This window comes from Triturus cristatus, chromosome 9 (assembly GCF_964204655.1).
Source record: "Triturus cristatus chromosome 9, aTriCri1.1, whole genome shotgun sequence".
Lineage (NCBI taxonomy): Eukaryota > Metazoa > Chordata > Amphibia > Caudata > Salamandridae > Triturus > Triturus cristatus.
Genome location: NC_140592.1, coordinates 483,138,083 through 483,159,527, shown reverse-complemented (window position 1 = coordinate 483,159,527; position 21,445 = coordinate 483,138,083). Strand labels below are relative to the sequence as shown.

Below are 21,445 nucleotides of genomic sequence, written 5' to 3'. Positions count from 1 at the left end.
GATATTAATTTATTAATCTGCTACTGATGACATTTGGTGTGTTTGTAACGAGAATGGGGAAGGGGCTCCAGCACGGCATAGCGCCTTGGAAATGAGCACACTAACGTTGTTTGTCTGTGCTGTAAATGCAGGGCTATCTAAGGTGGAAGTTTTGTCTAAACTCGCAGCTTTTATGATTTATTAGTGCAAAGTGTTTAATATCCTTGCTTGACAATGGCACAATGAAGCAGCAGCCTTTATTTTCCCAGTGCAGTGAGACTTGCTATGTCAGATGTAAGTCAGGTGATTAATGTTCCCGCTGGAGAGAGGTCAGAGTTTTATCTAGTGGCAGTTTCAGTTTTCACTCTCACCATTAAGTAGCCCAGAGGGTTTATTTGCCTACTGCAAAGAAAGTCTACCAGCATATTATATTGTATTGAACTGTATTATATGTGGATAGCTCAGTGGGTTGCAGCTTTTGTCACAGAGATCCCTTTGTTACATGTGGTTCAGCCGCACCTGAAGCTGAGGTTGTGGTGGAGGGTGCTGATTTTTTTAGAAATTAAATAACAGCTTTAAAAGCACCTGCTGCAGAGTTTGAATTTCTTGTCGCTCAAATGAGTGTGATTTCTGATATTTGTCTATTTCCATGGACTTCATTGCATGATTTTGGAGGCATGAAAGTGCCACACATTTAGTCATTAAATGACTATCATAAATCCACTGAATGTATGAAAATGTCACACATAAGCAATCTGAAACATTAGCAGCTATACTCAAATGGGTGTAATTTCTGCTATCTGAATGATTACCTCGTCATCAGTGCTTGAATTTGCTCATGAGAAAGTGTCACTCATAGTCCTTGAAATGTCACTCATAATTACACTGAAATTATGAAAATGTCACACACAGCAATCTGAAACTTTGGCAGCTATGTATTAGTCTAGGTTGCTAGCTACGCCGATCTTCCACTCCCTCTTGTTTACTTTTTCGCCCTCCCATCTGTTAAAGCCTTGGAGTCTATTTTGCTGAAAACGGATGCGGACTTCACAATATTTCTCTGGTTGCTGCTCCGCGCGCACCGTGTTTTCTAGCTCTGTTTCCTGCTCCCTACCATCCGAGCCCAGCCCAGGATGTTACGTCCAGCCTCGGTCTCGAGCTGCCTGATTCGGCCCCGCCCTCCTCATTTCCTCCTGTGGCAGGGAGGAAGCAGCTCTGCCAGGACCAGGGCGAGGCATCTAGCATAGAAGAAGCGCCAGCGGTGATCAAGGGGGCAGGCAAAGCATGGACAGCCAGGGAAGGAAAGTGATTGTCTGCGACAATGGCACTGGGGTAAGTGTCCGGAGAGGGCTGTCGGGTCACAATGCCTAGCCTGGTGAAGCTTTGCAACTTTACTTGAAAAAAGCAGAAGCTCTCCAGAAGCAGGAAGTGCAGAGGCTGGTGCCTGTTTGTGCATTTATAATCTGACTGCCACCCCCGGTTTCCTCCCTTCTACATTTCTCAAATCTTTTGAACCTGTTCTCTTCACAGTAAATAGCAGGTACTTTTTAAAAAGCATTACAGTACACAACTACCGGAAATAAATGTTTTCATCTCATTTCATCCGTTTTCGTTCCTCCTTTCTCGTCTTCTCTTTCGCACCTTTCTTCCTCTCGCCTCCTGCTTTAACCTCCCTGTATCTTCTTATAGAACGACGGCTGAGCATAAAATGAGTATGCCAAGATCATGCATTGCGGCTGGGTTATGTGCGCTTTATTTAGAAACAATAGTGTATCTTTACAGTACTTTCTGCCACGTGTAAGCTTTTTTAGCTTCGTAAATGTAAGGTGTAGCTATGTTCCCACTCATCTTAATAGTTGTTCGTATTTACCCCACCGTGGACGTTGAAAGGGGGAATCTGCTGGGATATTAACCTGGGATTTACAGGCTGCTGTCGGATGTATTGTCACCTTACATCCGCCTCTTGACTGTGCTGTCGAAAGGGAGAATCAACCGTACAAGGATTCGAACCTGTGACTTTGCAGACTGCTCACTGAGCCGACAATTTTTACCACCTGTTTAAGTGCAAAATACCGTTCCGGTTGTGAAGTGAGTGTTTCAACTGTGGGGTTGAAGGGGTGACTATATGTTCTGCTGTGATTCCAACCTGTAACGCGCAGACTGCTCGCGGTTCTAAAATTGTGTGGGACTGTGTGCATTTAACACTAAAATGAGTGTGTGTGTAACTTTGATAACTTAACTTACAAAACGATATACGTGCACGTTTCTTCCTAAAAAGGAAACGTCAAGTCGTTTGAAAAAAAGAGTTGGTTTTGAGGAAGCTGGTTGCGACGTGTATAATCGGAAATTCGGCCCCTGCCCCTACATGTTTAATCTATCGATCGTTTTCAGCAGGAGCGTTCGGACATTTCCTTTATTGCTAGTGCCGCGGTTTAGAGGGTGTGTGCGCAATAATGTGAGAGGCAGAGTGTGTGAAATCGACAAATGTGTACTTATCTCCACTTTTCACAATGGTGTTGCTAGGAGGGAGCGCACCGACGGACCCCCTTTCCAGACGGGCAGGTAAGTGTCACCCTGCAGACAGTGTAGGTGCCTATGTGGATGGCGAACTACCCCATGAGTGCAAAAAACACACCTTTGGGAGAGATGGTCTCCCCGGGAGAGAGAGAGATCTACCTCCCCGCCAAGTGAGCGCAGAGCATCTTACTCCAGAGAGGATTTGTTGTTAGAGGAGGGAGAGACTGTCCTCTCACCTTCGAGGGGAAGATTTCCCTCAGTGAGGCGGGCCCCTCTGAGTGAGAGAACGAAAGGTAACCCCCCGAGCCGGTGAATTCGGGAGCATTCCATCTGAGAGCGTGTAGGTGCCGGCAAGAGTGGAGTTGGAGTCTATACACAAGTTGCAAAATAGTGCCGAGCTGTTTATAATTCGGGGTTATGTACTCCCAAACACAACGCAACCCTTGTAAAATACTAGATCAGCAGAAATGCCCCTTTCTCCCCTACGAAACGTGGAAGCGAAGGTTTCACCGTCTCCCTGTAACCCGGAAATGGTGTCTTTGGTCAGAGAGGTAGGAATGTGCCCTGAGTGCTTTTCTGCCCGTGGTCAGAACTACTCCAGATTCCACTCCGTTTACCTGAGTGACACGCTGCAGTCGCTTCAAGTGTTGCAGTCATTTTGCCCTGAATGTATTTTTCTCCTATTACCCAGTTCACCCCCGGTTCCCTAAATATTTCTGTGATTTAACTTGAGTGAAACTGCTTTACGGGGAATAACCAACTTTTGGGCCGACTTGAAACGAAATCCAGGGAAAATAGCAGAGCACACAAGCTAAATCTTCCATTGTCACTTTAACACGAGGCGTTTGTAGTCCCTACTTCCCACCCCATTGATAATCCTTTTTTCCCCCTCCCATTTTTAATTCAATTCAGAAGCATAAAGGGTTGAGTGGGCCCTCCTAAAGTTCGGTCTAAATCACGGTGTTTCATCGCAGCACTGATTATGAAAGATAGAATGATCTTCTGTGCGAATTTAATCATATGTGCCTGTAATCAGATTGCTATTTTCTTAGCATTTCTTTAACACGGAACTGTAGCCTGTCAAGAAGTTGCATTTTTAGAATGCGATGACATTGTGGCCAACATGAAACGTCTTTTTTTATGCCTTGGACGCAGCAGAGGAAGTGGGGAGCTGTGAGTCAGTGGTTGACGAGGAGCACTAAAAGCTTGCGAAGCTCTCCAAGGGAGAGCTTTTGCCACTGCACATTTGTTAAGGTAGCCCAGTGTGATGACTGCAGAGGCCTGTGTGAAGCTTTGGGTCACAGGTTGCAGTTCCACTCGGGTAGCTCAGCAGAGCTATGCGTCTGTTGCAGAGATGTCTCGCCAAGTGATGGATTCGAACTGCAGGGCAACAAATGAGTGGATAATACTTCTGCTCCTGAGAATTGTGTTTAACATGTATCGCCAGGAGAATAATCACTCAATCAATAAGGGTTGGTAAAGCGTCGCTACTCACCCACAAGGGTCTCAAAACACGGGGGGGGGGGGCAGCTCCGCTCCGTTGAGTGCTGGGGTCATCCGAAGAGCCAGGTCTTGAGGTCCTTCCTGAACCGGTGCAGTGTAGGGACTTGGTGGAGGGAGAGGTCGTTCCAGGCCTTGGCTGCGAGGTAGGAGAAGAAGTTATCTCCCGCTCTGGTCTTGTAGATGTGTGGGATGGTGGCCAGAGAGAGGCCAGCTGACAGGAGGTGTCTCTTGGGTGCGTGTAAGGAGAGGCGGTTGTTTAGGTATGTAGGTCCGATGTTGTGGAGGGTCTCATATGCATGCGTGAGGAGCTTGAAACAGCCATTTATCCTTCTGGGGTCTATCTAATTAGCACTAAGGAATAAAAGCACCACTTTTTTTACAGTGTTAAAAAATATAGGTCTGTTGAAACAAGATATATAATGCTTCATTATTAGATTACATTGAATTTATTGAATGAGAGTAAGGGGTGTCCTGGGCTGAGGGTGGGGAAATAGCTCTATGCCGTGAAGGGTTTACATTCTTGAGAAAGCAGTTCATATTTAATAGACAAAGAGTAGATATGCTTGCTACTTAGGGAATAGACATAGACAGGCAGCTGAAAAGCGGTGTTTACACCAGGGTGAAGATCGAAATGATGGCAAGGGCAATACATGTTCTGCAAAGATCCATTTCTAGCTTAGTCATGAGCTGCTGAGAGAAGGAAAAGGCAAAGTGGTAGGGCAGCCATGTGTGAACTTTGGGGATGTAGCTCGACAAAGCCTGTAGGCGAGTTTTCTTCTTGTAGTATCTGTCGATGGGGAAGGAGCTGCTATTCCTTCGTCTCTAGTGCTACGGGAGGATTCGGAGATCAAGTGCTCGTCTGAGAGTATGGGGTTTCTACGTTGTCCTGGTCACATTGATCATGGAGCATGTGTTTGAATTGTGAGCCTAGGGGAATATATCAAGGTAGGGTGGTACAGCCTGATTGCTTTGTCCTTTGACTATGGAGGCAGAATGAGATTCTGCTTGGAGTGTTGATGGCTGGCGTGGCTGTGGAGGTTCCATAAGCAGCAAGAAGTGTTGACCCTCAATATTACATAGATGTTTGTGATGGTAACGAGCGCTTGTAGACTAGTCTGAAATAAGCCTAGCTGCACCCTTGGGTGCTAAATCCAGGCTGTCCATGCCATTTTTGTCACTTGCACCTTGAAGCTAAATTGAATGTCAAAGTGGTGGCCCATGGATTTTGCGAAGGGAGAATTGGTTTGGGAGAAACATTCAGGTTTGCTGTTATTGAGTCATGGTGTTACATTTCATTCCGGGATGCCACAGGACATGAGGACCACCTCTTCTTTTTGTAGGTTCAGTTGTGTATACGTCTCTTATACTAGAGAGAGAGAAACCTCTATACCGACCTATATTGCTTTACACTATGGCCTCTTAGGGCTCATTTTTAACAACCAACCGAGTGACAGTAACATGCAATGACCTAGGTTCCAAAATACATGTTTTAATACAAATAAAATGTAGAAAAATATATTTTATACATTTTTATGTTTTAACTCCCAATTGTCCATCTGAAAGGTTCATCATTACCAACTATACATATGACATTTAGACAAATGGACTGACAAAAAGACTAACAATTACCAAAGTACCACCAACATATTAATTTGCACCACTGCTGTGTTACTCAAGAACATTAAATGTCAACACTTGAACAGCCAGTAAGTATTTAGGCAGAGTATTCAATTGACATTGTTACAAGTTATATCAAAAGTCTTCATCTGTGGCTGTGTTGGGGGTAAAATGGTCAGCGTTTCAACTCTAAAATAAAAAAAATTGCAAAAGACATAGCAGAAAGTACACACAAATAATCCTACATACAACATCTACACTTCGCTCACTCATCAAACTATCCCATTCATATTCACACTCCTACCCAGAAGAGAATCTCAGTAGAGATCCTTAACAAACTATCAGAGACAGGTTGTAGCGTTCTTGGTGATGCAGATATCACCCATCAGTTTCCTCCGTTGTATGTGTCTGAGAGGACTCTCCACATATGTAAACATGGTCCATGTTTAGATATTTTTTTAGATTTTAAAGTTGAAACGCTGACCATTTTACCCCCAACACAGCCATAGATGAAGACTTTTGACATAACTTGTAACAATGTAAATTCAATACTCTGCCTAAATAATTACTGGCTGTTCAAGTGTTGACATTTAATGTTCTTGAGTAACACAGCAGTGGTGTAAATTAACATGTTGGTGGTACTTTGGTAATTAAGTCTTTTTATCAGTCCATTTGTATAAATGTCATATGTATAGTTGGTAATGATGACACTTTCAGATTGACAATTGAGAGTTAAGACAAAAAAAAATATATATATATTTTTCTACAATTTTTTTTTTTTTTTTTAATAAATGAAAACATGTATTTTGGAACCTATGTCATTGCATGTTATTGTCACTGGGTTGGTTGCTAAAAAGGAGCCCTAAGAGGCCATAGTGTAAAGCAATATAGGTCGGTATAGAGGTTTCTCTCTATTATTGTTGTCTCCCCCGCCTCTTGTTGTCTTCCCCCTCCTCTTGGACCTAAAAGCAACTAGGGTGTACCTTTCTTCCTTGTTGATGTCTCTCATTCTTTCTTTGTGACACTGACATGATTGGAGTTGAAGGCTGTCATTCTGATATGACGCTTCAGATATGGTTGTATGGCAATTCCTTGGTTTTGCAGAATGGGGCTTGATGGTTCCATGTCCAAGTCAAAAATTGTAAATGATAGAATTAAGCTGTTCCTCACTTGAGCCTTAAGAGGCCCAGCAGTTAACGCAGAGAAATGTGATCTGTGGTTAGCTGCTTGTAGTGATGGCTGTCTATTAGTAAGGAGAAAAAGCAATAACGACCAGTTCCATTGATTCCCCATTTCTTCGCAGAGTGTTGCCAGGCCGATATTGTATTCACCCCCCCCCCCCCCCATCCATTTAAGACAAGAGGGCAAACACAAAGGGTTGTTTGTCACTGCCTGAAGGCTAGTATGTAATCCACGACTTGGACATCAACACTCGGTGTTCTTCTTTTGTGTATCAGCGAGGCTGAAAAGGTGCTAATTAGCAAAATATAGTTGTGCAGCAGTTTATAGTTCCATGGTGACCCTGGGGTTATGTGATTTTCGTTTTTCAGCTTTTATTTACCAAGGAGCGGGAGAAGGGTCGTGGTTGCTAGTTAAGGTGAGATGTCTTTTGTAAGAGCAAAATAGGCCTGATTTTAAGGATGTGTGCGCACTAGGAGAAAGAGTGGATCAGCAGGTGTTTTGCAGAGTATTTCAACCTCTTCTGTAGCGGTCAAGAGCGAGGGCAGAATTTCTAAGTGGCCTTTAAGGGCTAGACAGTCAAATTTGGGTACGTTTAGAAGCATATATGGATGTGAAAGAGGAAATGGTTCACATTTTGGTGTTCTGTATCAAACCATAATATCCGGGTGCCAAGGTTGTTAAAAACTCTCTAAACTAGGTATAATCTCAAGCTGCAGGTGAGAACTTGTAAAGGAGGCCAGGTTCTTTATTTACCAGTAAAGCCCGAGGCAAAAGGGCTGAAGGTCTTGCAACATTTCACTCACTAAGGTGGAATATTCTGAATGAATGGGTGGGAGTAGACATGAACATGGGAGAGTGGATGTTGAAGATCTGGACCAGCTATTATTGGCCATGACCCATTTTGTCGTCTTCAGTAGAGCTCTCAGAATCCCAAATTGTTAGTGTGCGTTATCTTGCCAATTCCGCTACACAAAGAATGTTTATATCACATTTTTCTGTGGAATGTGCTGGGGGATCAGGCATCGGATTGTTGTACAGTCACTAAAGTTTTGTAGAGGTCTTTGGTCCAATTCTTTTTGTTTTAAAGGATTGGGTATTATAATTTTCTTGGCAGCTGGGATGTCTTTTCTGAGTTGTAAAAGGAGTTATTTTAGTGGTGATAAATCTCCTTCTTTTCCTTTTATTTGACATTATGCTTCTGAGTGTACCATGGCGCCCTGCACTCAAAGACGCATTTTTAGGTCTTCCCTTTGGTAGTGCATGCATTGTCTCTTACATGACCTTTCATTACCTTACAGGGGGTTTAGAAGGGGCCCAGTGATTACCTTTGGTTGGCCTCATTGTCACTTTCATTTTCATGCTTCTGTTTGTCCCTCTACTTGCCCTAGCTCCCCACTAAACCCTCCGTTGTCTGACTGCTGGTCTACAGCACCACTCACTCAACTCTGTCAATGTGCTTTTCTGAAGCCCCTCACCCACTCTCCATTGCTAGTCCACATACTCTCCCACCAACCTTCTGTTGACGGTGTGCCTACCACTAGCCCTTCTAGTTCACCCTCCTTTGTCCAAGTGCTCCTCACCCCCTCTCACCAGTCCTTTTCCTCCACCGACATCAAACCCTCCACCAGCATCATTCACTCCCTCCTTTTCTCCCTTAGTTTTGCCTCGTCCGCACTTGTTGACTATTTTTTAAAAAGTGCGAAGACTGTTAGCGTGGTTTTTACAATTTTTAACTAGTTTTAGCCTTGCTGCACAGCATCCACTGTGCTGTACAGCATGGCTACAAATCATTACCAATAGCTCCCATAGGCGAGACCTATTGGCTCTGCCTATGCTTGTTTATCAGCCTGTTGGTTAGTAGCACGAAAGCGTAGACACACCAGCCTGGACACTGAAGTGCTCTCGTTTTGAGGCAGCACTGCACGTGATCAGGCCAAATGTGGTCACTCACAGTGTAAGACAGCCAATGGATGAAGTGGGCTTACTCACTGCATCATCCTGTATGATGTAGAGGGTGTATGCCACATATGAATGGCGTCTGAACAGCTTTCGTTTTTAAAAATTGTCAATCACCCAGGGTGTTAGACTTTGCATATTTTATAAAGAAACACAATTAAAATGTGAACGTTTGAAATTGAAATGTGAACGTTTGAAAAAGAGGAAGGTGAGCGAGAAACAAGAAGGAGCGAGAAAACAGAAGAGACAAAACCAGATTAAAAAAAGCTCATTCAAATTAGATCACAAAGTTCTTTCAGTGTTGAAAATTTGCAAAAAGTGAGGCAACTGAACAGACTAATAGAGGAACGGGGCTGGCTGAAAGCCCAATATGTAGACATGTATTTTTATTGGGAATTTTTTGGGAAAACTCGAGACTGGCTAAATAGCTTAATCTGCTTTTAGGCGAGACTCTAAAAAAAATAGAGATCGGCTAAGTTGAAGCATGGGAGATAGTGTTGGCAGTACTTCTAGAAGTTGGCAGTACTTCTAGAAGTTAATGCAATCGGATTCAAGTTTTAAAACTTAAAAGACGACCTTTCCAAAGAGAGAAAAGATACCTTCGGTGCTCCCAGAGGCGTCGAGCTCTTTGGGAGGCGCCTTTCAGTCATATACATACCTGATGAGCGTCGTGCAGGTCTATACAAGTCTGTACAAGCTTTTCCTATGGTGTGCCTGGAATGCGGTTGGGCGAGTAGCTAATCAAGAGGGAAAGAGGAGCAGGAATGGTTTCTGTTTTTACACATGGTTAAGCAGATAGGACTGCTGGTTTTAGTGGACCTGGTACTCCCTGATCCACAAAACGGGGTACCGCAGGAAGTGGTGGGGATCAGAAGCAGGAGAGGACTTCTGTACTGTTTGCTTTTGTCCCATCTCTTGTTTTCTGTCTAGAAATGTTGTATAGTGGAAAGAAATAGTTTACTGAGGCCCAACGGGTACAGATACGCAAAGTACATCACTACATATGCGCAGACGTTTGCGCCTGGACTCTTAAGACCCCATCGCACATTGCAGTTGCAAAGACAAAAGGTCACATACTTTTGCTTTTGAGCTACAGGTTCAACATATTGCTGGACGTTTCTCCTCTAAAATCTCAACACCTGCCTATCCTGGAAACTTGTCTTCCCTGGAGGAGAGGGGCAGGGTCATTTTGTGGCTGTTTTATGGTGTAACTGAGGGATATATCTTATGAACTGGGGAAATGAAACCATGGTACCTCCCGTGTCACCCCTTTGGTCAGTTGTCTCATTAATGGAAGTGCACTTTGGGAAAGATTTAGTAATATTTTTCCCTTTTGCTGGTAATGTGAGTGAATGACAACACTTGTATTCACATTTACTAAAACAGTTTCTGTGTACTTCAGCCACGTAGTCCTTGTGCAGTGCCGGAGGAGGTCCATCTTGTCTCATTTACCTGTCGTGCATGGTGACTAGAGGATTGTGTGGGAATCTCCCACTCTTATCAGAAGATGTTTCTGAGTTGGTACATCGTCCTCTGTTTAAAAAAAAAAAAAAAAAAATATCATTTTTACTACAAACAAAAGCCACACAGCTCATCTCATTACACTTATGTAATCGACAGTAGTTGTGCTGTCAAGTTGTAGGATGTGCATCCTGTCCTCAGAGGGGGTATCTGTCGTTACAGTCCATATATCTTCTCTGTACTGTGATGCCGGGGGGGAACCAGGGAGACTAAAAAAAACCACTGGGGATTCTTTGCAGGGGGAAGCCAGGGTGTGGGCCATGAGTATGGCGTCCGGGTCAGTTCAGCTGTAGTGTGTAGATGGTAGGACATTGTTTGTGGACAGGCGCCAGGACATCCGAGCCAGCGGCAGTAGGTCGTGTAGTGCACCGGGGGGGGTTTTGTGTGCCTCACTCGTTAGCCGGGGAGGTGGGGGCAGCGTTATGTGTGCTCCTGTCCGGGGTACATGCTTCTAAGTCTGTAGTGGTATGTTGAGATGTGTCTGAATCGGCACACGATTGTAAGTGCTGGAACTGGTGTGATAATATGGCCCATTCCGTAGATATGGGATGCTTTCGCAGTCCTTTCACGTCCTCCTCCCGAAGTGTTTCTTCTTCCGCTGCCGCCCATTTTTTCCCTGCCCCCACCCATGCCTCTACAGGGGGGCCCAATGGGGCTCGCTCGCCAGTTCATGGCGATGCTTCTTATTGCTAGTAGCGTTGATAGGGTTATGAAGCGGATGGGCACGTACATCGTCTTCTGTTTAAAATTGCAAGGGTCAGGTAAGCTAGTTGTACCGTATGGTTGCCAGGCGAGCATGTGGAAGGCACCCTCGTGGATTATTTCGTGGAATGCATAATATGTGCATAGGCGACGTTCTTGCATAGATGGGACCAGTGCTGAAATTGGAAATAAATGTATTCTGGAAACCCATCAATTGGCGAGAGAGGGTGAAGGTGTGACAGAAGAAAGGGGGTGGAGTTAGGAGGGCGTAGTTTGAAAAGCAGCCTGACCGTCAACTTGTGCATTTATTTAAAAAATATATTCTGCCGCAAAGAAATTGGCACCAAAGACCAATATGACAGTATATCTGTTCCAGCTTACTTAACTGGTCAGAAAAAGGCTGCATTTTAAAATGTAGGCACCTTCTGCAGAGATCTTTGTGTACCCATCAAAGTTGAGGGTTTATAACAGCAGTAAAATAACTGGAGGTTAATACACCGCTAGGGAGTTTTGTGTTTTGTAACTATCAAAGTGGAAACGAGAACAGTAGACCCCATTTTATGTGATTCTGACTTGGCAAGAGATATGTCATTGCATAAAAGCCCTTAAAACGGAATTGATCCGTCGTATTCAGTTATTCCTAGAGAAAACCCCAATATAATTGCATGAATAATCTGTATCATATTCATTCTAATTTTCTCTCAAAAATAATACAAATTGTTTTACCAAGGCTCTCTAAAGTTTCATTTTAAATTATACTGCAGAAGTCGAAATTGAGCTGCTGAAAAATACATTCGTTTCTATAAGTGGGCATGTAAATTAATTCAGTCATCAATGTCCTGTACTCTAAAAGTGGATTTCATTGACCAATTTATGTATTGAAGAGGATTAATGTGCCTGCTGCAAAGCAAATTGTATACAATGCAGATCAGATTCGAATTGTATGTGGATAGGTAAGTGGGCTACTGCTTTTGACACAGATATGATTTTGTTACTTCCAAATCATAAGTTGCAATCTTTAATATTGCACAGTGATCTATTTACCGACATCCAGGAGCTGCATGCAAACTGTAAGTCATGGGTTGAAAGCCTTGGTGTTTTTTCCCAATCTATTGTTATTGTAAGTTTGCCAATGGATTCAAGCTAGCCCGGCCGATGAGGGGTGTTACCCCGAACCCGGTCCCAGGATGCTTGTTTCCGGTACAGGGAAGACCTGGCTTTGCAGTTCAGGCTGGAATGTTCCCATGAGGAAAGGGGTCAAGACTGATTTGCATATGGCTGGGTTGGAACTGGGGTGGCGAAGTGAGCTAAAGAAAGATGATGGATTAAACCCAGATCTGAGACTGAGGGTGAGTCTCTGAAAAGTTTCAGTGCTCTGTCCATAATCTCATTGTGTTTGCCACACTCTAAAGGGTATACATACAACTCAGAATTTCGCCAATTTGGAGCATGCTTGCCAGACACAGAGCGGGTGTTGCCTCTATTTGTTTCCGAGGCATGTTGCCTGAAAATCACGCTCTAACTTGGAAAAAATCGGAGTTATTTGTCTGCACCTCAGTCAGTGCAACAGGAAAACAAGCATTTGCAATGCAATAGGTCTCGCATTTACGCGAGTTTAAGCTATTGGCATTGTAAATGACAATGCCTTTTAGTTATGTTTTAAAAATGAAAACAAAAACAAAGGGCATTGTCATTTGCAATGTCAATAGCTCAAACTCGCGTAAATGCGAGACCTATTGCATTGCAAATGCTTGTTAATGTAGGGTAGGGTTGAGTGGGTTGGTCTTCCTCCTTGCTTTCGAGTCTTCGAGACAACTTTTAAAAGACTTTGGAAAGGAGCAGCTCAACCCTTACTGTACTCCTGCTGTTCGCAATCAATCTCTGCCTTTCTTCTATCACGGCCTGAGGCCCACCGGGGGGGGGGAAAGGGGGGTGTAGCTCTAATACCCCTCACCTCCAGCTACACACTGCAAGAGAACCGACTCAAACCGGCCAGAGCAGCTCCGACCCCAGTAACACCTTCCCCCTCCCATGAGTTCGCACTTGAGCACTGCTCACACTAGAACCTGCACACACACAGTTACCACTGCTGAGTGCCGAATTCTCTTCCATCTAGCAGAGGAAACGTAATTAAACAAGCGCCGAAAGAACAATAAAAGTAGCAGCCGCAACAGCAAACTCTGAGCTGGAATGCGATTTATTTAACTAGCGCCAACACAACTGACACCTCTGATACAAAGTATGCGCCCCAAACAGACTATGTGAGCGCCAAAGGCGAACAGGAACAAACAAGAACACAACCGTTCATGTCGCAAGCGAAGACATGATACACATTCACAGCTGCTGCTTTCTCACCGTCCTATAGTCTTTGCGCTATGGACAACATCGTGTTGCATTCTGGTATTCGTAGTTTCATTCTGAAATGACTCGAAAATCCCGTTTAAAGTGCTGGTGGTGTATGACGTCACACACGGCCTGGGGTCACCTGAGACCTTTGTAGCGCCTGGTTTCCTTTCTTTTGCGCCTGCTGCCGTCATGACCGCTGCGACCAGAGATAGCAAGGGCAGTTCCAAGGATAGCAGGGGCAAGCGAGGGGCAACGGCTGCTGCCCCTGAAGATCCTTGGAATCTCTGAAGGTACCGCCTGAGGTCGGGTCTCTCCTTCACGCAGCCCACTGAAGGCTGCTTTTAATGTGATGAGTAATAGTGCTTGCAGCTTCTCATTTTCCCTTAACTAAATCCTAAAAAATGATGAATATGTGTCTGTCACCTTCTTCTGCTGCTGGGATCGAAGGTCATGGGACGGGGGGGGGGGGGTGAAAGGCGCTCCAGCTTCCCTACTACATTGATACTGTAAACCTGAATTTTCGATCAACATGTCTGCAAGTTCCACACTGCAAATGAAACATCTGGACGGGTGTTTTATTCCAACATGGAATTTTGAATCTTGCAAACCCTGTATTTGGTCAGGGTAGGGGCAACTGGACAGCAGTATGGGGCAGCGTCAAAACACAATCCCGCCAAGATTTCGGTATTGCTGCAACGCTCCTGAATTAACACATTATCACCGCCAGACGTCTAATATATTGAAATAGAGTCTGAAATATTCTAAACTAAAAAAAGAAATATCGAAAATCAGCAAAATAGGGAAGACGACGGGTGTAGGAAAACAGAAAAACGGCAGGAAAAAAGAGGGGAAGGATGTGGGAAGATATGCAAAAAGAATTACTTCAAGGAAAAACGAGGAATAAAATAAATTAAAAAGTGAGGAACAAGCCGAGAACAGAGAATTGAAAAGCGCGTCTGCCATTGTTGAAGGCAAACGCGGTAATGCGAAAAAAAAGTGCCTAGCGGCTAATTAAGAGACACTGTCTCCCGCCGCAAGTAAAAGATCAAATCCCGGTGGGCGGGGCCAAAAGCGGGCAGGGTGACAGCCCTCAGTGTAATGATTGCCTCCGGTGCAATCATCACACTGTGTTTTGCATCCTCATTGACGCAAAACGATGCGCACAAATCAAGTGTAGGTGGAGCAGCGACACGACTTCTGGAATTGTATCGATTCCAAGAAGCCCTCGCATGGCAAGGGCAGCGCATGCGCTGCTCACACCAGGCAAGACCTAAAAACAGGCACTGGGCTTTGCGCCTCAACCCTGTGCTAAACTAGCGCAACTGTTCAGGATACGACCTTCCTTGTTTTCCTGAGCCCTGCCTCCTATACCAGCAGCACAGGTCAGGCACTCTCTGAGGAACAGTCCTAGAACAAGGCTGCCTTCTGTACTCTGTGTATCCTCTCATTAACATGAATGCCCGTTTCATATAGCTCCTCTCCTTCCCTCCCGCCCGTGTGCGTGTTTAGATTTCTGAGTCTCTCTTCACAGGGCTTCTATGTTTAATCGTGCACCACTTGGGGGTCCATCTTGTTGGCTGTGTTGTATCATCGCTGGTTCTGCTGCTAGGCTGCCTCTTAGCCTGGTCAGAATGCCCGGGATGTGCCCTTACAGTGACCACCTTTCCCAGAGAAAAGTACTGACCGATTGTTCACATCATTTTAAGGCTCTGCAAGGGCACTTGAAAAGGTACTTAAATAGAACTTTATTTGAAAATTGTCTATATTCATGTTTTTTAACATGGCCTCTGTGTACTTTAATTACCAGTTAGGGGTCTTTAAGGCAGCACTAAAACATTTTAAAGTTCTTTCTTCCTATATTTACTTTCTAAGGTATGTATTGATAAGCTTTAGGTAATGTGACTTTTCTCATTTTTGTACCAGAAATGACGTTAAAATATTGGAAAGGACTTGACAAAATTGTTGAGGTGGCAACCATGTGTGCCTCTCAAAACAGAGTATGTGCCTAAGGTGGGACTCCCAGAAATGGACACCGTACTCAAAATGTGGGCTCTAGTACATATTACAGAACTTCAGAGGGAGCGTCCAAAATTGGACATAGTACCCAACTTGCAGTCTTAACCATTATAAAGTTGCATAGAGGGTTCATGTGCCTGTTGCAAAGCACAACGTTTAACATGCACATCACTGATATTTATTTTATGCAGATAGCTCAGTTGGTTACTTCTGTTGTTTGAGAGGTCCTTTAGTTACTTGCAGTTAATAAGTTACAATCCTTCTAATATAGCACAGTGAGCTACGAATAGGTAGCAAGGAGCTGCATGCACATAACAGGGCATAGGTTTAGAACCCTATTCTTTTCCTCAATCTTTTGTTATACTTTGATAGTCAAATGATTTATTGGATCTTAAAACCATGGCACAATAGTTCATAGCACATTAGCATACAGTATAATTTCCAATTATCCGAAAATCAGTTACAGCCGCAATCGCATTGCAGTCTGACAGAGATAAAACCAGAGCCACAGAGACAGTAGTATCCAACACGTATTTTCTATTAGCCCATGAAGCCTAACCACTTGCCCCGCACACGATCATACTTGGCTGGACACCCTCTTGTCTCATTTATAGGTTTTTCCTGCATGGGACACCAATGAAGTCCCTTACACCAGTGGGAAACGGGGGTGGGCGGCAGTGTCTTTCCGTGTGGCTGATATGACATTTGGCCACCATGAAATGCTTTTTCAGCTGGAGAGCCACCCAGACCCTCCAGGACCACCACGATGAGGACCAAGAGAGTAAGCAGGACCTCCCATTCTTAGAACCACCCCCAGTTTGTTCACTACCTCCCTCCAGTATTTGGTGAGAGTAGTGCAGGACCAGCTCATGTGGTAAAAGTCAACGGGTGCTTCTGCATAACACGGGTATCGTGGAGTTGGGAGAAACCCAGCACGGTGCAGTCTGGAGTGATATATGCGCAATGGAGATAGTACATTTGGATCAACCACAGTCTGGCTGAGATGGTGATCACTCGGGGGGGGGGGGGGCCATAAGGGCATCTCTCCACCCCTCCCAGGTCGCCCAAAAGGAGTTTGGCCTCTAGTGGACTGAACTGAAGAAGTGTGGTGCCGGCTAGGATGTGGAGGGTAATAGCGTGTCGGAACTGTAGGTATTTATAGAAGTGAGTGGAGTTAAGAGAGTATAGGCCTTGTAGGTCTGCAGGTGTCCCCCGACCAAACATCACCAAGTTGCATAATGCCGATTAAATCCCACTTCGTGAATCCCTGCCAACGCGTCCACCTCCTTCATCCAAGTGCCAGGCCACATAGTCATCTGTAGTGTGAGCTTAGCATCCCGTTGAATATATCGAAGTGCAAAGCTCCATGTGAGAAGGACCGCTCAAATCACTGCCGGGATAGCATGGGGGGATTGGTGCTTCGTAGAGCTTTGATTGGATCTGGGAGAACCCCAGGGTCTCGAGTTCAATTTGGTATGCCGGGTCAGACCATCCTCCTGAGAACCAATCGTTAATCACTAGGAGGCGAGTTGCAACATAATAAAGGAAAAGGTTGGTCATCCCCAGCCCACCATAGTAGGGCGTCCACTGGCAATGAACAAGCGCCACTTGCAGCCTTGAATTACCCCAGAGAAATACGGTGGCCATTTTGTCTAGGGCGTGAAACCACTGGCGCGGGAGGTGGAGAGGGCGATTTTGCTAAACATACAAAAATTTGGGGAGCCCCATCATTTTGAATAAGGCAATCTTTCCTAGTGGATTTAGGGGAAGGGACTGCCATTTACAAAGGTCTTACTTGGTTTTCTTTAGCAGTGGGGTGAGGTTGAGGGACCAGGTAAGTTCCAGATGGAGTGCCACCCAGATCCCCAAGTATCGAAAACTGAGGCGCCTTGCCGGGATGTCGAATTGCCATGCCACACAATTCTGAGAGACTTGCAGGGGTTTCAGATTTGATTTGGCTTGGCTAAGGCGTAGGCTAGATGCCTGCCCGACTAGCTGCAGGATGCTGAGACAACTGAGGCCGAACAAGTGGGTTCTGCGATGAAAAGAAGAACATCGTTGGCGTACATAGCGATACTATCTTCATGGGAGTCCTTCCATTGCCACCCTAGTATTTGCGCATCACATCTGATAAGTCGGGCAGGTGGCTCTATCACTAGGGCGAAAAGAAGGGGAGATAGGGGGCAGCCTTGCCCCAGACGAATAGGGAAGACTTTGGAGAGAACACCATTCACAGAACTCGAGCCAACTGGTTGGAGTAAAGCATGCGTATGAGTGGGTGAATCCCGCTCTAAGCAGTACACCTTTCAAAGATCGCCAATCCACCATATTGAAGGCTTTCTCGAAGTCTATCAGAGCCAGGCCAAGGAGGGTGAGAGAAGGTGGTGATGGGCCAATGCTTTATGTAGGCGCCACCGCAAGCAGTGCCTCGTGCTGCAATGGGGCATAAAGCCACATTGATTGGGATGTATCAGAGTGGTGAGTACCAGTTTAAGATGGGTGGCTAGGATGGTGGCGTAGATTTTAACCTCTGTGTTAATGAGTGAAATCGGACGGTAGTCCGAGCAGGAGGGTGATGGAGGGTGCGCCTTAGGGATGACCACAATCGTGGCCATGTCAGTGTCCTTTGGAAAGGCCCCCTTCTCCACCGCTTTCTCATAGAGCGCATCAAGGCGCGGTATTGAAATATATTTAAATGATGTATAGTACTCTGCCGGGTACCCGGCCTGGCGTCTTTTCGGTCGCTGTTGTGCAGATGGCCGCTCCGATCTCTTCCAGTGAAATGGGCTGGTCTAGCAGTCGGGCATAGGAGCCCGAGACCCGTGGGAGAGGTACATCTCCTAAGAAATGAGGGTTATGTTCTGGAACCAAGGATGAGGCCGCTGAGTAGAGGCACTTATAATAATCAGCGAAGGTTTTTGCATTGGCAGCAGGAGTGCGCTGTGTGCGTTCCTCCACATCCAAAATTTCTGGGATTATCCAGTTGGCCAGGGGGCGAGACGCATGCCAGTAAACAAGCTTGCCATTTTTGCCTTCCCAGCCATGTACTCAGGCCATAGAAGACCTCCATATCTGCTTAGCCGAGACTCTGGGAAACATGGCGTATTTCTTCATGCAGGAGTTCGGCTGGAATACAACGTAGCGGTCAGCTTGTAGTGAAGTTCCTATTTCCCTTATAGGCTCTGTGCATTGGAATAATATACACTATAGTTCTGTGCATAGGACTGAGGTCAGTATGCTCATATCGAGTATATTAAACTTAATTACTTGTGTGCCAGCTAACTCTGAAGTCACTAGAAACTTCTTGAATGAACAAGAAGGGATTAGTTTCTGACAACCGCATAAACATGACAACTTTGTTTCCTTTCAGAATCGGAACATGTCTCAGAATCGTGGAAACAATAGATAACAGTTTCACTCAGTCAATCGTGCATGCTTAGTTTCTTCAGAGTTACACAGAAAATAGGAAGACAAGCGTTTTCAATAAAAAAGGATTTATTGAACAGTCTTAGTTCCCATGTAAGAGATATGAGCTGTCACGATCATTAGACAGTAAGCAAAATATAATGTGCACAGCGTCCGCAGTAAGAAGAAGAAAAACTGCAACAGCATTGTCTTTTAGCTATGACCTATATCTATATACATACACAGGCTAAAAGTGGATACTCATCTGGTGCTTCTAAATAATTCTACCCCAATGTACCTAACTTGAATGTAGTGCGAGGTAGGAAGTGGGTGATGATTTAAGCTATAGTTGGCATGAGCTTAAGTTAGTATATTATATGAGATACCAAGAATTTCTTAGGTTCTAGTCCTTTCCATACCTTAGAATGAGAGAGGTGGGAATCTCTTTCCAGATCTCGAACTCTAACACCCCGCGAGGGGAGTTGGAACACTGGAAGCTGGAATCTCTGCGTGCAGGGAAGACAGCGTCTGTTCAGTGCGTCAGGCGGGGACTCAAACTCCTTCAGGACTGTCCGTGGCGAGCCGTATAGCCGAGCTGTCCCGTGCCGTAGTTTGCCAGGGCAAGTGAAGGTATATTTATACCTGGAAGGTGTCTAGGAATGCTAGCATTGACATAAAGTCGGGCGTCATGAATGAACCCCTAAGGAATAGTAGTTCATGCATCATAGATGAGTTCTTGGAGAAATCAATAATCCAAGCAGGGAAAATCCCAACGGCTTAAGGGTCTGGTTTCTAAGAACTCGTTGTGACGTAGGATGGACGGATGTAGGTGACCATGCCTGTATTCGGATCTGCATGGCCAATGCCTAAATAAGGACTGGAATATTATGCCTAAATAAGGACAAGTCAAATTGTGCCTATATAAGGACATGATTCAATTGACCTGTATACGGGTATCTAAAGCGACACACAACAAGCTATGTTAGTGACTTGTTCCAGACTGAGGGCTCGAGTTTCTAGCTGGGAGAGGTGTCTCCTCTCGGGTCAAATATTTCTTCTTGAGATACCTCTTAGCAAAGCCACTGACTGTGGCCTTGCCAGTCGCCCACAGCATACCCGTAGAGCAGACCATTCCCTCATTATGTTGAAAGTATTGCTTAAGCTCCTCACCTGGGCCTGTTTATAGACCCTATCTTGAAGAAACAAGGCGTTCGGCCGCCAGGTGGGACGCAGGGGCGTCTGTAGGGTATCCCAAGTGAAGGAGATTGGGTGTGTGGTCAGATATTCCTGGGTGAGGATTTGGATATTGGCTACCACACGACATTCACGGGCGGGCAAAAATATCCGGTTAATACGTGAGTGAGTGTGATGGGCCGTGGAGGTGTGGGTGTATTGACGCAATATGGAATTACATGTTCGCCACACATCACACAGGCTAAGTCTGGACACCCACTCTGTGAGGCGTTCAGTGCCCTATCGTCAGTGAGGGGGTCCCAGTAGAGTCGCATATAGGGTTTAGAACTGCATCAAAGTCTCCTCTGATCACCGTCTGTCCCTGGGGAGGGACGACAGCAAGTCTGCAATGTCTCAGAGAGAGGGTTCAAGGGCCGCTGGTGGTACATAGACTTAGACAAGATTATGGGTAGTCCAACCCACCCCCCTCTCTATAAGGGCCACAAAGAGTCCCTGGGGTCCTTGATATCCCGGGTGACTGTGAAAGGGAAGGAGTGGCTCAGGAGAATCTCCACACCCCGAAAACCTCGTGTGAATCCTGCATGGAAAAGTCTAGCATATCCTTGGCGTGCGAAGAATGGACAGTAATTTTCAATGGGATGTGTTTCTTGCAGCATTATGGCGTTAGGGAGGGATCTCTGTGAATTCTTTAGGACCGCAGTCCGTTTCTCATGGCCTAGGAGCCCGTTAACACCCCATGAAAAAATCTAAAGGGGTTCTCAGTCAAAATGGGGCACGGTCATATTTATTACTTATTAAAAAAAAGAGTAAATCCATCTATCTGGGGAGGATTCTGTCTGGTCCCACGGACTCCAGCAGTGCATCGCCAGTTTGTGTGATCTCTTAAGCGTGCAGGTTGAAAATGCCATGCCAAGTGCTGTAGGCAAAAGAGAAGGGATACAACAACCAGTGAACAAATTCCCAACCAACCCCCCCACCCCGTACTTCTTTCCTGGAAGCATCTGTCACCCTAAAAGAGAAAACTCAAAAACAGAGTGATTTGGGAGCAGAGTGGTGGACCCCTCCATAATGCAGGATCTAGAAAGCTTAAGGAGTCCGGGACAGTCACAACATTTGGACCTTCGTCCGATACCTGTGCTCTGGGAAAGGTCAGTGTCTTCTAAGATAGCTGCGGGGGGAGTAGAAGATCGCACTTTGGGGCATCCCTGAGTGCGACTCCAGATCTTGCAAGTTTTTAAGTGGTCCAGCGGGGTCAGAAGATCCAGTCGAGCCCCTCGTGGCCACCACAGGTGATGAGGAAGCCACTCTTCAAGTGTTGCGCCCTCTGGGGCAACTGGTGTGTCTCCTATGAGGCTTGACATCCCCGCGTGCTGTAGATCTGGTGTGTGCTGGCAAGGAGGAAGAGGTAGCAGTGTTCCGTAAATTGAGTGGGCGCTCCTCCATCTCCCTGGCCCATGCCACCTCTGGGGTGTCCATGAAATGGCTTTTGTTATTGAAGACTACCCTA

General features: G+C 45.4%; 1 protein-coding gene across 1 annotated transcript in view; it reads left to right on the top strand.

The window, feature by feature from the left end:
- Positions 1 to 1,012: 1,012 nt before the first annotated feature.
- The window catches only part of LOC146798173 (actin-related protein 2-like), a 147,494-nt gene continuing 127,061 nt past the window's right edge, over positions 1,013 to 21,445 (top strand). Inside the window, exon 1 of the mRNA XM_085625436.1 lies at positions 1,013 to 1,311. Within this exon, the coding sequence (XP_085481562.1) occupies positions 1,264 to 1,311 (48 nt within the window). The 5' untranslated portion in view covers positions 1,013 to 1,263. The remainder of the gene's footprint in view (positions 1,312 to 21,445) is intronic.